At 43.2% G+C, this 12,934-nt stretch overlaps 1 protein-coding gene across 4 annotated transcripts in view; it reads left to right on the forward strand.

Moving 5' to 3' along the window:
- The window catches only part of dennd5a (DENN/MADD domain containing 5A), a 45,056-nt gene that overhangs the window by 15,535 nt on the left and 16,587 nt on the right, over nucleotides 1–12,934 (forward strand). For 3 of the 4 annotated variants that reach the window (XM_070555017.1, XM_054732058.2, XM_054732056.2), the window contains exons 2-5: nucleotides 3,374–3,445; nucleotides 4,239–4,348; nucleotides 4,483–5,161; nucleotides 11,934–12,121. In XM_070555017.1, coding sequence (XP_070411118.1) covers nucleotides 3,374–3,445; nucleotides 4,239–4,348; nucleotides 4,483–5,161; nucleotides 11,934–12,121 — 1,049 coding nt within the window. The remainder of the gene's footprint in view (nucleotides 1–3,373; nucleotides 3,446–4,238; nucleotides 4,349–4,482; nucleotides 5,162–11,933; nucleotides 12,122–12,934) is intronic. The other variant, XM_054732057.2, reaches the window with a different exon arrangement.

Here is a 12,934-nt window from a genome sequence, read left to right on the forward strand (position 1 = left end):
AATCTCATTGTTTGACTTGTTTTTGGTTTCTGATGTCTGGTTTGTGTGGCTTAGATTTTACCCCGTGGGCAGTTTGGATGTGAAAGCAACAAACCGATTAAACCGCTTAATCCTTAATAAGATGTTAAGTCCCTTGCCTGGATGTTTTTAACTGTACTCAAGAGTCAGATGTGAGACAGTTAGTTGCTCATCTCAACCTTTTATTGGATTACCAAAATGGTAATCAAACTCTCAAATGAAGTTTGTTCAACTCCGGTACAGGAGGTGGCGACATGCGTCCTTTCGTGTTGACATCCTTCCAGTTAGCTAATGGAAACACAAATAGTAAAGCTAGTGGGAGTGTAGTAGACAAAGTAAAACAGGATATTCACAGTGGCTGAAGGAATGGACAACAACAATGCCGGAGCACAGCTTATTTAATACGTACTGTACGATTTGATGGTGTTACACATTTTACTTTGTGGCGATGATATCACAGGCATCAAATACATGGAGGCAACGTGGACTGGCAATGCCCAATTGGAGCTGCCAGAGTGGCAGGCTGCCACCTTGGATGGGTCTCCATTTGCCCCCAGTACATTTATTTCTACTGAGGAATGTGTTTACCAAACTAAAAAAAGACATTTATTAAGCTTTTTCACAAAATCAGACTTGGTAACGTATGATGGTTAAAATATAGATACAATAAAATAAAAAAATAAAATATAAAATCCCGTTAATCAGGCTAGAAAAGTCAATAGTAATCCCATGTGATCTGTTTTCAACAGTGCACCGGTTGTTGTAACCGTAGGCTGCACAAACAACGGGCATTGTTGCCCACTGTGCTGTTGACTCCATTTGAGTTTGGAAAGGGAAGAACTCACCCAATATGGCGGCCACGCTGTTTAACGCCCAGTGGTGCATCTACATATCCATGTCTACGGATGATATCAAAAAATACTTCTGCGGTTTTGTCACTTCCGTAAATTACCAGTATCAGCTTGACTGAGCCGCTTACATGCAGTTTTAAAGTCTTAACTTCATAAGGCACAGAAGGATGATGTCAAAGAGATGAGCGGCAGAGAGAATTGTGAATGGTGTTTATGACCAGAGCTCAATAAAGTTCTCTGAACACGCTGCAGCTGTGTGAGATTCCGTGTTTTTTCTCTGTTAAATTACACAATTCCGTCTACGTTTTCTGCATTGGGGGCATGCTAGGACCATGCCACCATAGAATGGTATGTTTGAGGTTGGATGTTTTAGCTCTTTCCTGATTAAAAACACATTTTTGGCCTGTATTTGATATAGTGCCTTCTAGAGTCCTGGAACCCCCCCACCCCCCAAGGCGCTTTACAACACTTCATCTATGCAAATGTAGGGATGGGTACCTTTGACATTTGAATCGATTCGGTACTAATTCCCGGTACCTACGAATCGATACCGGTACTTAACAGTACCAATTTTCGATACTTTTGAGTGTTTAATATTTTTAATTCTCTTTTATAATTAAATATATATTTTTCTCAATATATAACCATATTTGATAAATATCACGATAAATGACATACAACTGATTGTATTTTAACATCGTCCTTATAGTTTTATAAGCTGATAATTAAACTGAAGCAAACATCTTTACTGTGAACTAAATTTACTGTGTATCTTCATTCCTTTTACCGTCCTTTTTCATTAGATTTTTCCTACTGGGAAGTTAGAATTTCCGAGGAGAAAGTGAACGCACCATTAGATAATGACAATGGTGGCATAGGAAGCTAACATATCGAGCTACGTTATCTTAAACAGTTTATTTAGCTGCTGGAGCAGATTTAAACGATGATGCCTAACACTTAGATCGTCACTGGTTTCATCTTCACCCAATCACCCGTCGCATTTAGTAAAGTGAAGCCAAACTTTAGAGCGCGTTCATGTCCTTCTAGTCGGAATTTCAGAGTTCCGAGGAGGAAGCGAACGCACCATTAGTGAAACGGAAGCTAACAAATCAAGCTAACGTTATCTTAAACATTTTATTTACCTACCGGAGCAGGTTAAGATGAGGATGTCTCACTTAGATCGTTGTCGCTGGTTTCATCATCACCCAGTTACCCATCACATTTAGTGAAGTGGACCCAAGCGTTAGCGTGCATTCTTTCTATCATACTGCTCTGTTTACAACTCGCTCGCAGCGACCGATGACATAACGCTCTTGCGCATGCGCAGCTGTCCAGCCAAGTTCTCGTTATGAAGGACGGGTACCGAAACGAGGCACCGTTTGAAATGAAGTGAATCGGTGCTCGGTCGGTACTGTGGAATTCGGTCGGTACCTTAAAAAGTAACGAATTCGGTACCCATCCCTATGCAAATGTGACAAATATTGTCTTAAACAGAAAACGTTTCCAAGAAAAAAAATTTTTTTAAGCCAAGTCCGTGTTTCTCATTGGTGTTGTTAGTCTGAGAAGAGCTGATGCTTAATGTGGTTCAGCGAGAAGAAATTTCACTTTGTTCACGTTTGGCTTTGAGATGCTGCATGTGTGTTCTTGTGTATTTCTGTTTCATAGATGTTTGGTGAACGTCATGCATGAAGGGAACAGTGAAAAGCATTGCCTGGCTGCAAAGAGCACAAAGAGTCTTCTTTATGTAAAATGTTAGATAAGCAGCCGTGGCTGCAGGGCTGAAATGTAACAGCGGTCGTTCACTGTTAACTCATGGCTCCCCGCCGATGAGAGCCACATATCACTCCGCTTTCTTACTTACCGGTATGTTTTCTAAAGTATGAAAATGTTGAAGTTAAATGTGTTTTCTAACTCCTTTGACACTTTATAACTGTTTTTTATTTTCTCCCCAGCATTCAGAATCTTGTAAACCAAGTCACTATATTCGCTCCTCCCTAGTGACATCTTTTTTAAGTTCTCACTGCCTCTAGTAAAAAAAAAAAAAGGTCCGGGAAAATGTTTTCTGTTAGGAATTGTTTAAAATTCAGTGAGCATCGTAGTCCCTGCATGAATCTAAGCAGCTGTTGGCATCATGGTTTATTAAACAACGTTGGCGAATCCTGTTTTAGCGTTTAGCTCTAAGAATGTTGATTCTATTCACAGCCAGTTCTTTTCTTTTGTGTCTGAGTTAATAACCTTCATTCATGTTGTTGAGGTGTGTTTTTACCTGTCCTTAGAGGAGATGACCCCGCTACATTAAAGAAAAATCTCTATTCTTGTCTTATAACCCCACCATCTGGCTTGCGTTAGCATACCCATCTGACACGCACAGATAATGTCCCGTGTGTCAGAGCAAAGCTTTCAACGCACGGCTGATGAGGGTGAATTTGCTCAAACTGAGAAGTGATGCGCTACCCATCGAGAACCAGACTTTTAATTATTTTTTTGTTTCATCTGTCGTGTAGCTTTATGCCAGTATATAGAGGCTACTAAATTCAGAGATGGGGCCAGAGGAAAATTGGCGAGTGCAAACGAAGGTAACAGTCCCACCACACACACTGCTTTCCCCTCCTAACCTGAGCTTAGCTTCAACCCTTCTACCTTAAACCGGATGCACCTTGTGGGTTTTATTTTCCCCCTCAGCAACCCTCCCTTTTTCTTTTTCAGAATCAGAGTATTTTACTGTAATTTCCTGCACAGATGGCGATTTGCCTTTCTTGCTTTGTACACTTTTTTTTTTTAAAGTTTTCTCGATTTCTCTCCTCCCAGTTTTTTGTTTCTCCCCCACTGTCACCTCCCCTCCCTCAGTAGCAGCTCAACAAGGAGCTGATGTTTGACAATCGCTTCTGTATCTCACACACAAACCCAGTGTTGCCTGCACCGGCATTGCTTGGTCAATGTTTACTCTCCCCCCTACACTCTGAATAACATTATTCAGTACTGCCTTGGTGTGTGCATCACTTCTGCTTTACTTTGGGTTGAAATCAACTCATTTTGTGCTTCTACGACTGATTAATGTCTGCATCCCTCTGTACTGCCATTAAAGCTGTCGAGAAGCATTGAGATCCATAAAGTTAGGTTCATTTCAGCTTTGATTATTGTCAAGTTGCTTTCTTTTTGGAACAGGATGCAAATGGCAGCTTTATATGACGCAATACAAACTTCCTCTGAAGACAAACGTGCTGATCTTCTCTCTCCCTTTGTGATGCGCCTGGCACCTTAAAGCCTGCTTCTACTCAAACTGTTGCTGTTCTCGTGTCTGCACAGCGAAACTTGAACTTGTGTCTCTCCTTTTTTCTGTTTTTGCACTTTTGTTTGTTTTAATTCAAGGTGAGAATTTTGAGCAGAGTCCTCTGCGAAGAACCTTTAAATCCAAAGTCCTAGCACATTATCCGGACAATGTGGAGGGGAATCCGTTTGACCAGGATGCAGTTGGAATGGTAGGATTTTTGTAAATGAACTGGGATGGGTTTGAGATTGGTGTTCTTTGGGTTATTTCTTTCTTTGTGTGCACACAGCACTGCTGTTCTTTCCTTTCTGAAGGTTGTGATTTCATCTCTGCTTATCTCCACAGCTCTGTATGCCAAAGGGCCTGTCGTTCAGGACGCAGGTGGACTCCAGAGAGCCGCATTTCCACTCCTTCATCATCACCAGAGAGGATGGCTCTCGGACATACGGCTTTGCCCTCACCTTCTTTGAGGAGGTGACCAGTAAGCAGATCTGCAGCGCTATGCAGACTCTTTATCACATGCACAACGCCGAGCAGTACGACATCTTGCACACCCCAACTTCCCCGCAAGGACCCGAGGACCAGCGGCTCTCCCAGCCGCGACCCGTGCTCCACGCTGCTCCCGCCATCTCCCGTCTGCAGCGCTTCAATTCGTATGACATCAGTCGCGACACACTGTATGTGTCCAAGTGCATCTGCCTCATCACACCCATGGCTTTCGCTCAGGCCTGCAGGAAGGTGCTAGAGCAGCTTCACCAGGCTGTCACGTCTCCTCAGCCTCCACCTCTCCCGTTGGAGAGCTACGTCTACAACCTCCTGTATGAGGTGCCTCAGCCTCCCTCCGGGCGCTCGCTCAAGTTCTCAGGCGTGCACGGGCCCATCGTGTGCCAGAGGCCAAGCACTTCTGAGCTACCGCTCTTTGACTTTGCCATGGGTGAAGTGTTTCATCTGCTTGGGGTGGAGAACGTTCTTCAGCTGTTCACGTGTGCCCTGCTTGAGATGCAGATCCTGCTCTACTCACAACGTAAGTCACCGTCTTCTACCGCTACGCTCAGAGGTTTTAATGCAACCTTCAGCATCCTCGTCAAGTATGTACACAACTGGCTCACACTTCAAAAACTCTAAAAACAAGTAGCTGTGGTTACATTTACTACTTTAATGGTTGTATGAACTCAAGTGGTCATTCACGGTCTCTTCTATACCTGAGTGAGAACTTGAGGTTCCCAAGGCTGCTGAACTAGTTGCTTTTCTTTTCTTTTTTCAGATAATTAAGCAAATTTTCCCAAGCAGGTATATTTAACATAAATTTGTATTTATGTGCTTTACTGAAATTTTGTAGTGATTTATCAGACCATCATTCAAAACCCACTGACTTATGTCATTGTCAGCAGGGAAAACAACTGCTTTCATCATTAATCACTGATTTAAATCCCAAGTGCTTTAACATGTATACAAACTAAGCACCTGATTATTGGCTAATTTAATTTGCTTTGATGAAAATAGATCATTATTCCTCTTAGTCCCGGGGAGATCCGTCACTGTCTGCATGCATGCATTACTGGAGATTCATCTGAGCCATAGAAACGCTTTGATAAGCAGATGTTTTGTTTCTCAAAAAGACCGTAGAGAAGCAGGTGGCTCGTTTTAGGATGTTGGGTCGGCTGTGGTGTGTGGATCCATTACGGTAGCAAGAGAAAGCAAATGGTTTACAAAACGGCAGGGGCCGGGAGGGAAAGCTCTTGAGGGGGAAAGCTGTCGTGTTGCTAGGCAACCCGAAGACTGGGAGGATAGCGGTGATGCAGGGTGATTATTATTGGTCGGCAGTGACATCATACCTCTTTTCCTCCCTGTGAGGCTCATCGCTGCAAAGCATGTGAAGCATGCTGTTGTGTGGAACTGAGCTCTGGCGATCTTCCACTGAGAAGAAAATTCGCTACGCGTTTGAGTAAAGATGTAAGCTAGAGGCGTCCTCTACAAGCACACACAAGTGGGAACACTGTGTGCTCAAAAATAGAACAGAAGCTCTTCATTCTGATCAAAGAAAGGAAAAGGACCCAGTCTCGTTTTATTTTTCATGAAGACAAAAGCGCAATATTAAAATGACGTCTGCTGCTTTTCTGGGAAACCCATCTCATCTCAGCTGTTGGGATGAGCTAGCACGGCCATCAAAGGCATTTTCTGCCTTCATGTGATTCGTGGAAAAGTGACCGGACAGATTAAGAGAGACGAGCATGAAGGGAAAACCTGCTTACTTGAATCATGATGATGCAAATCAAAGTTAATAACACAAAGCTGTGGCCGTCTCTAAATTGCTATTTGGGCAATTATAAGTCTGTTTGTTTGTTTTTTAAGAAAAAGAAACTAAATCATTCAGTGTCCTGCCAAGGACGCCTCGACATGTGGGGAGGCTTGTATCGAACCACCAGCCTCACCGAACCACAGCGGACTACAAATGTGGAGGCAGAGACATACACAGGTACAGAGAGGTAGATTTAATTGATCTCACAGCAGCAGACATAAAAAAATTACTGGCAGAAGCGAAAAATAATCTGAATCTAAACGAGAAACCTCAGAATGATGTACGGTGATGTTAAACTTCAGCAGTGTAGGAACAGGAGCAGTGGAGACTGTTCTGTCCAAGTGGTGCTGGTTAATATGGGAATGTAGTCGTGTACTGATGTGCACCAGTAGAACATTCGTCTGATAAAGAGCGGTTGTGAAGAGACATGGAAATTGGTAAATTCTTTTACACGGAGGTGAAGCACCAAGGCAGGTGAAGTGTCCATGGGCACAACAGCAGGATGAGTAGATGTGTGCGGGGATGAAACCAGCAACCTTCCTGTTCCTGGATTTACCTCCAGAGCCACAGCCCACTGAGCCCAGTGAACCTTTGCTCCTCCATCTCTTGGTGGGATAGATCGTCATGTCTAAACTACCACCAGCTAGGTTATTTAAAAATATTCTGGGCTTGCAGCTTTTCAGGTTGTTTGATCTGATGGCCTGTAACTGAGGATGGATGATGCTGGTGTGCTTGTTCCCATCCTGGGAAAGGAAGCATGGCAAGTAGGGGACAAGAGTCCTCCTCTCATGGAACATAACCAAATGAAGCCATCATGTTTATTTCTGCACCATAAGAGGAGAAGCAGAGCTGCTGCTGAATGCACAGTAGGTGTGAACAGCCTTAAGCAGGAATGCAGATGAAGAGGACGGGGCACATTTTTGCACGTGTACCAATTGGCTGAGGTGTGAACCCCTGAACTTGGGAGTGTTGCTATGTGGACTCGCGATAAAGATGTTTCATGTTGACCAGCAGGTCAGCTGTCAGCACACCTCAGTGTCTGGATCCTGCAAAGGGCTCAGACCAGATACGCCTTTCTAAGGGTGTTGTCTTTAAAGAGACGAAAACTCATGGTCTACTCAGTCCATCTGAAACATGTTACAATCTATGTTGTCTACAAATTAGAGCTGTACGATAATGGAAACATGTACACTGTGGTTCTTCTTACCCTGCAGTATATATTGCAATATTAAAAAGTACAGGTAAACATCCAAAGGGTTCAAATGAAGGCAACCATTTGGATTACCATGACCTGGATGACGAGAACCTTCACCAGCAAAGGTAAACATCCGCGAGGGCTCTCCGACAGACATGCAAGGATGGATGGAGTAGAGCCCAAATTTTTATCTGCCAAATGCAATGAAGAGCGCATGTCTGTGATTGGTCTGCCCAAGATCATTTCTGGTTTGATGCCACTACCTTTAAATTTGTCAACATCGCCAGTATTGAGAGCAGTGAAGAAATTAGGAGGAAGAGCCACCAGAATAGGTCTGGTAGAGAATTGCTTCTCCCCACTGAGTCCGACATGACAGCAAAATCCACGTGACTTTTGAATGTTAATGCCGAAATGCAACATCATGCAGCTCTACTACAAATTCTAAACACCATTTGTAAACGGTTACTGCTTTAGATGTACTTCACTAAAATAATTGTTTCTGACTACAATCGATCTCTTGAGTTTTTCATGCAGGCTGAACATGAAAATAGTCTCCTACACCTATCTCCTGCGTTAGCATCTGATAGAAAATAGACGGTGAAACTAGGATTTCAAAAGCCTGACAGATCTACTTCACACTGTCACTTAACATTCATGGACTCACCCATCTTGGCTCACAACAGGAAAGGCTGTTGTTGGTTTACCGTCCAGGAAACCGCAGAGAATGTCTCAACTAGTAGAAGCTAACTGGTAGCATTAGCAATGCCACCACACAGCAGAACTCCTTCAGGCTTGTGTTATTTGTGGAGATAAAACGTCAGTGTTGCAAATTAGAGTCGGTGGTAGAGTCACGTTGCTTTTAGCCAATCAGAAGCGAGATGTCCAAATATCAGGAAATAAGATTCCAGATCCTACCGTGTTTAGCTCAACTCTAATCTGGCTCACTTGTACAGGGTATCATTAAAAAGTCTTAAATTTGCTTTTCCAAATTTAAAGCCCTAAAAATCCTTAAAAATGACAAATAATCCTTAAATACAGTTTCCAAAGGTCTTAAATTACCAAAGACACAATAAACTAGATTATTTCTATAAAATTCTTGTGATTTTCTAGTTGGTGGTCAGCATTTTTCAAGTGGTGCTCGCTGCAGAACCACAAAGGCGGAGCTGCACCAGAAGGTGGAGCTGCACCAGAGTCAGCCCCACCCATTCCAGAATCAGCCCCGCCCATTCTATCAGAGTCAGTCCAATTCCTTCCAGTTGTCAGACTTTATAGCATTCTGGAACCAAAGAGGGTGTTATAGCTAAAAAATGCAGGATTGGGGACGGAGTTGAGAAGTGAATTGAACAGTTTTTGTAAAGGTTCCATATAATTAAAAATCTAACTTTTGGAACTTTTAATCATGTTATATTGTCATTTCCTCATACGAAACACGCCAAAGCCATTTTTGGCCTCATTCATGCAGTTTCTTCCCATCTCAGCTTCAATTTGGTCTCCTCCCCCGAAGCGGGTCTGGTCTTGGTTCTCAAATCTGGATATTCTGTGAATTTTCTGACAAATTATTTCTGAAATGACTTCTACTGAGACACCGCCAGAAAAATCATACATCCCGTCTACAAAGACACACTGGATGGGAGAATAACATGCAACGCCACACAAGTATTATAAGATGTGGTGGTGTAGTGGTTATAGTGTCTGGTTGACATGCAGTTTTGCGCAGGTTCGCCTCCCAGTAGTGTAAATATTCTCTAACCCCTTTTCCTCATTTCTAGCTACACTTGCCAGTACTATGTTTACAACAATTTATTGGTATGCCGTTTAACATATAATGACTAATGTGTTTTTTTATTTATTCATTCGTTTATTTAGCCAGTGTGAGTCTATTTGTGAGCAGAGTTTCAACTAAAATGCTGTTTAGGAACGACCAAATTCAAAGAACTTGTAGAGACATAAATATTTTGCTGAAAATGAACATTACAACTAAAATATGAACAAATTAAATGTTTCAGCTGGCAAAATAGATTGTTGCCGACCCCACCGAGAACCGAACCAGCATCAGCTGAGGGGAAAGCAAAACTTAAGTCAAACAATCTTGCCACTGGACTACCAGAACTCACATAATAATGTTAAATGTTGTTGTACAGGACTTTTGTTGGAGCGGCTGTGGGCAGATATTCGCTAAAAGAAACCTTTTCATTTCGGGATATATTCAGACTTTGTCATGTAGCAAGTTATATTTATCTTGTTTAATTGGAGCACAGAACATAGCATTAACGACTGTAAACTAGTAACAGCCGTAATTCATGAGAGTCAGGTTAGTTTGCGATAAAGTTGAAAAACAAAAACGGAAGTCAGTGGGCTAGGCTGAGTTTGCGTGAATGGGCGGGGCTGACTCTGGTGCAGCTCCACCTTATGGTGCAGCTCCGCCTTTGTAGTTCTGCAGCGAGCACCCTCTCGCATTTTTTGTGTATGATGTTGGCGTAAGCGAAACCGTACACATTCAGTTGGTTGTGAAAGGGTGCTATTTTTAGATGAGCACATTAGCTGGTTAAGCTAGTGGGAACTTGCGCCATGGGGAAGTGGAAGTTTAATCAACACATTCTCACACCCAAGGCGTCAAAATATGACGCGCGTGACCAAGCCTCAATATATGACGATTCGGGACGCCCCAGCGCGTCAGGAGACGACGATCATGGACAAACTGGTGACGCAGCGTCCCAGAGCGTCGGTATCCGACGCTGGTGACATTAGAACTACTTGTGAACTACTTAACCTTTCCCTCACCCCAATCCTAACCTTAAGGTCACAGTTTATGGACCTTAAGGTTAGGATTGGGGTGAGGAGAAGGTTAAATGGTCGAATAATGTCCGTGTGACAAACGTGCGTCAAACAGTGACGCCAGCGGAGGCACGTGTCCCAGCGTGTCCCTGATCGTCGTCTCCTGACGCGCTGGGGCGTCCCGAATTGTCATATATTGAGGCTTGGTCACACGCGTCATATTTTGACGCCTTGGGTGTGAGAATGTGTTAGTTTAATGGTAACTGGATGGCTAATCCCACGTTCGCGACGTGGTTAACACGGGTTCCAGGCAATAGCTAGAAATTATAGCTTAAACTTAATTTTAAAAATAGCTTAAATTTGGTCAAAGTGGCCTTAAAAACGGTCTTAAAAAGTCTTAAATTTGGCTCCCATAAACCTGCAGATACCCTGTTGTAGTTCCTGAAGCAGGGCTCCCAGAGCTTTTTTCCCCCCCAGAGTACGACTTATAGGGAATTCATTCCTACTAGAGACCACTGCTAATGTATTAAAATGTATTTATTTATTTTTAGGAAGAGGGGCAATACATATTAATGAACATTTCAATAAATGTAAATATGCCAGATTATAGCCTTGGGCTAATTTCCATCTGCAGACCCTCCGGCAGGTTGATGTTAGACACAAAGTAGTGGAAACATACAGAGAAGTTGATCTTTAACTTCTTCTGAATTTGAGGAGCTTTACAGGGCAAGGATTCCTAAATTATAAACGCACAACACCCCTCCTAAACATGCTCATTCTCTGGCGGGGCTGTCTACAACTGCTTGTGATTAAAGATGAGTCAGAATTTGTTGCAGTAAATATTACAGGTTCAATAATATCATGCTCACTTATTTTCACACAGGAATTTTACTACAGATATTTTTTTGGCCTTCTGGAAGTAAAAAGAAGGCTTTGTGGGTTTCTATTTCAGAAATCTCCCAAGCATTTGTTGTCCGCAAAGCTCAGCCTGGTTTAGTTTGACCGTAGAGCTATGGTACAGGCGCCCCGTGAGGTTGATTTCAGGAGGAAGGTTTAAGAATCGTACAGCTAGATTTTCAAGTCATCTCTTGACCCGTGCCTTTGTTTAGTTATCGATCCAGCTGCACTCATTAGGTTACTCAACAGAGAGCAGCACAGACGATGTGGCTTCAGTAGAGTAATTCTTTTTGTTTGGCCTTGTTAGTCCATTTGTCACAGTGAAGTCTTTGCTCCAGAAAACTCCTGCTGCCCTGCTCATGTTGTTCATCTGATCACAGCCAATTATGTGACTGCAGCTGATGTGTGTCTGCAGTGTGCCTGCTCAGAATAACAACCAGATGTATGAGACATCAGCAGTTAATAAAAATATCAGCTTTTTCTCACCCAACCCATCTATATGATCTTTATTCCTGTGTTACGTAAAGGGTGTGGTACAGAGGAGGTGTGCTGCTTTGCTGTTTTATTCTTTCCTTTTTTAATTGTGTGTGTGTGTGTGTGTGTGTGTGTGTGTGTGTGTGTGTGTAACAGATTACCAGAGGCTGATGACGGTAGCAGAGAGCATCACGGCCCTCATGTTCCCCTTTCAGTGGCAGCATGTGTATGTTCCTATCCTGCCCGCCTCCCTCCTCCATTTCCTGGATGCTCCTGTGCCGTATCTCATGGGCCTCCACTCTAACGGACAGGATGACCGTACCAAGTTAGAGCTGCCACAGGAGGTACAAGCACACAGCGGTGTCTTCTTGGAGCTTCAGTTCACATAATATCACTTGACCTGACTAACTCATTCGCTGCCAGCCGTTTCCTGATTGCTAAAGCCGGGGGTCGGCAACCCTCAGCTCTGGAGCCGCATGCGGCTGTTCCATCAATCTGATGCGGCTCTCTGTGCTTGTAAAATAATGAATGGATATTTAAATAAATGCTTTATATTTTACTGCATTAATTTTACATCTGTATGCCAATTCTAAATGTAAAGATTGTCTGCGTAAACCTGAACAGTTCCAACCCGGTCTTACTGTGAAACTGGGTTGACGGGTCACGCTTGTGCGTAATCATGTGCGCTGTCTGAGCTGAAGAGGATGTGAGATTCTGGGATTCTCCTCAGACGGCTCCTGGATGTGTCGCCACATTGGAGACAGGAACAAGCGCTATTCAGCCAAAGTTTCATAATCAGGGAACATTTTCTAAGTGACAAGTCTCGCTTCAGTCGGAGGAATCTTCCTGCATGCGCTCTGGTTCTGCGACGTGCTCCAAGCCCCTCTCCACATCTTCAGCTCGCTGTTCACCGTACGTACGCGCTGACAGTGAGCTGCGCTGAGCAGTGTCCAGCTCAGATGTTCAGATGGGAATCTTTTCTGGGGTGATTTAGCTGCATCTGCGATGTGCGAAACTAATAAAATGTCAGTTCGTCTGCATGCGTCTGGGTAATTCTTTCTATTCTTTCTCCATCAAAATAAACGATCAAATACGGGAACTATCCGGTCAACACAACACAAGCCCTGCCTTTAACTGTTCTGTTTTCTTGTGAAAAT

The sequence above is a fragment of the Nothobranchius furzeri genome, chromosome 9 (genome assembly GCF_043380555.1).
Source record: "Nothobranchius furzeri strain GRZ-AD chromosome 9, NfurGRZ-RIMD1, whole genome shotgun sequence".
Lineage (NCBI taxonomy): Eukaryota > Metazoa > Chordata > Actinopteri > Cyprinodontiformes > Nothobranchiidae > Nothobranchius > Nothobranchius furzeri.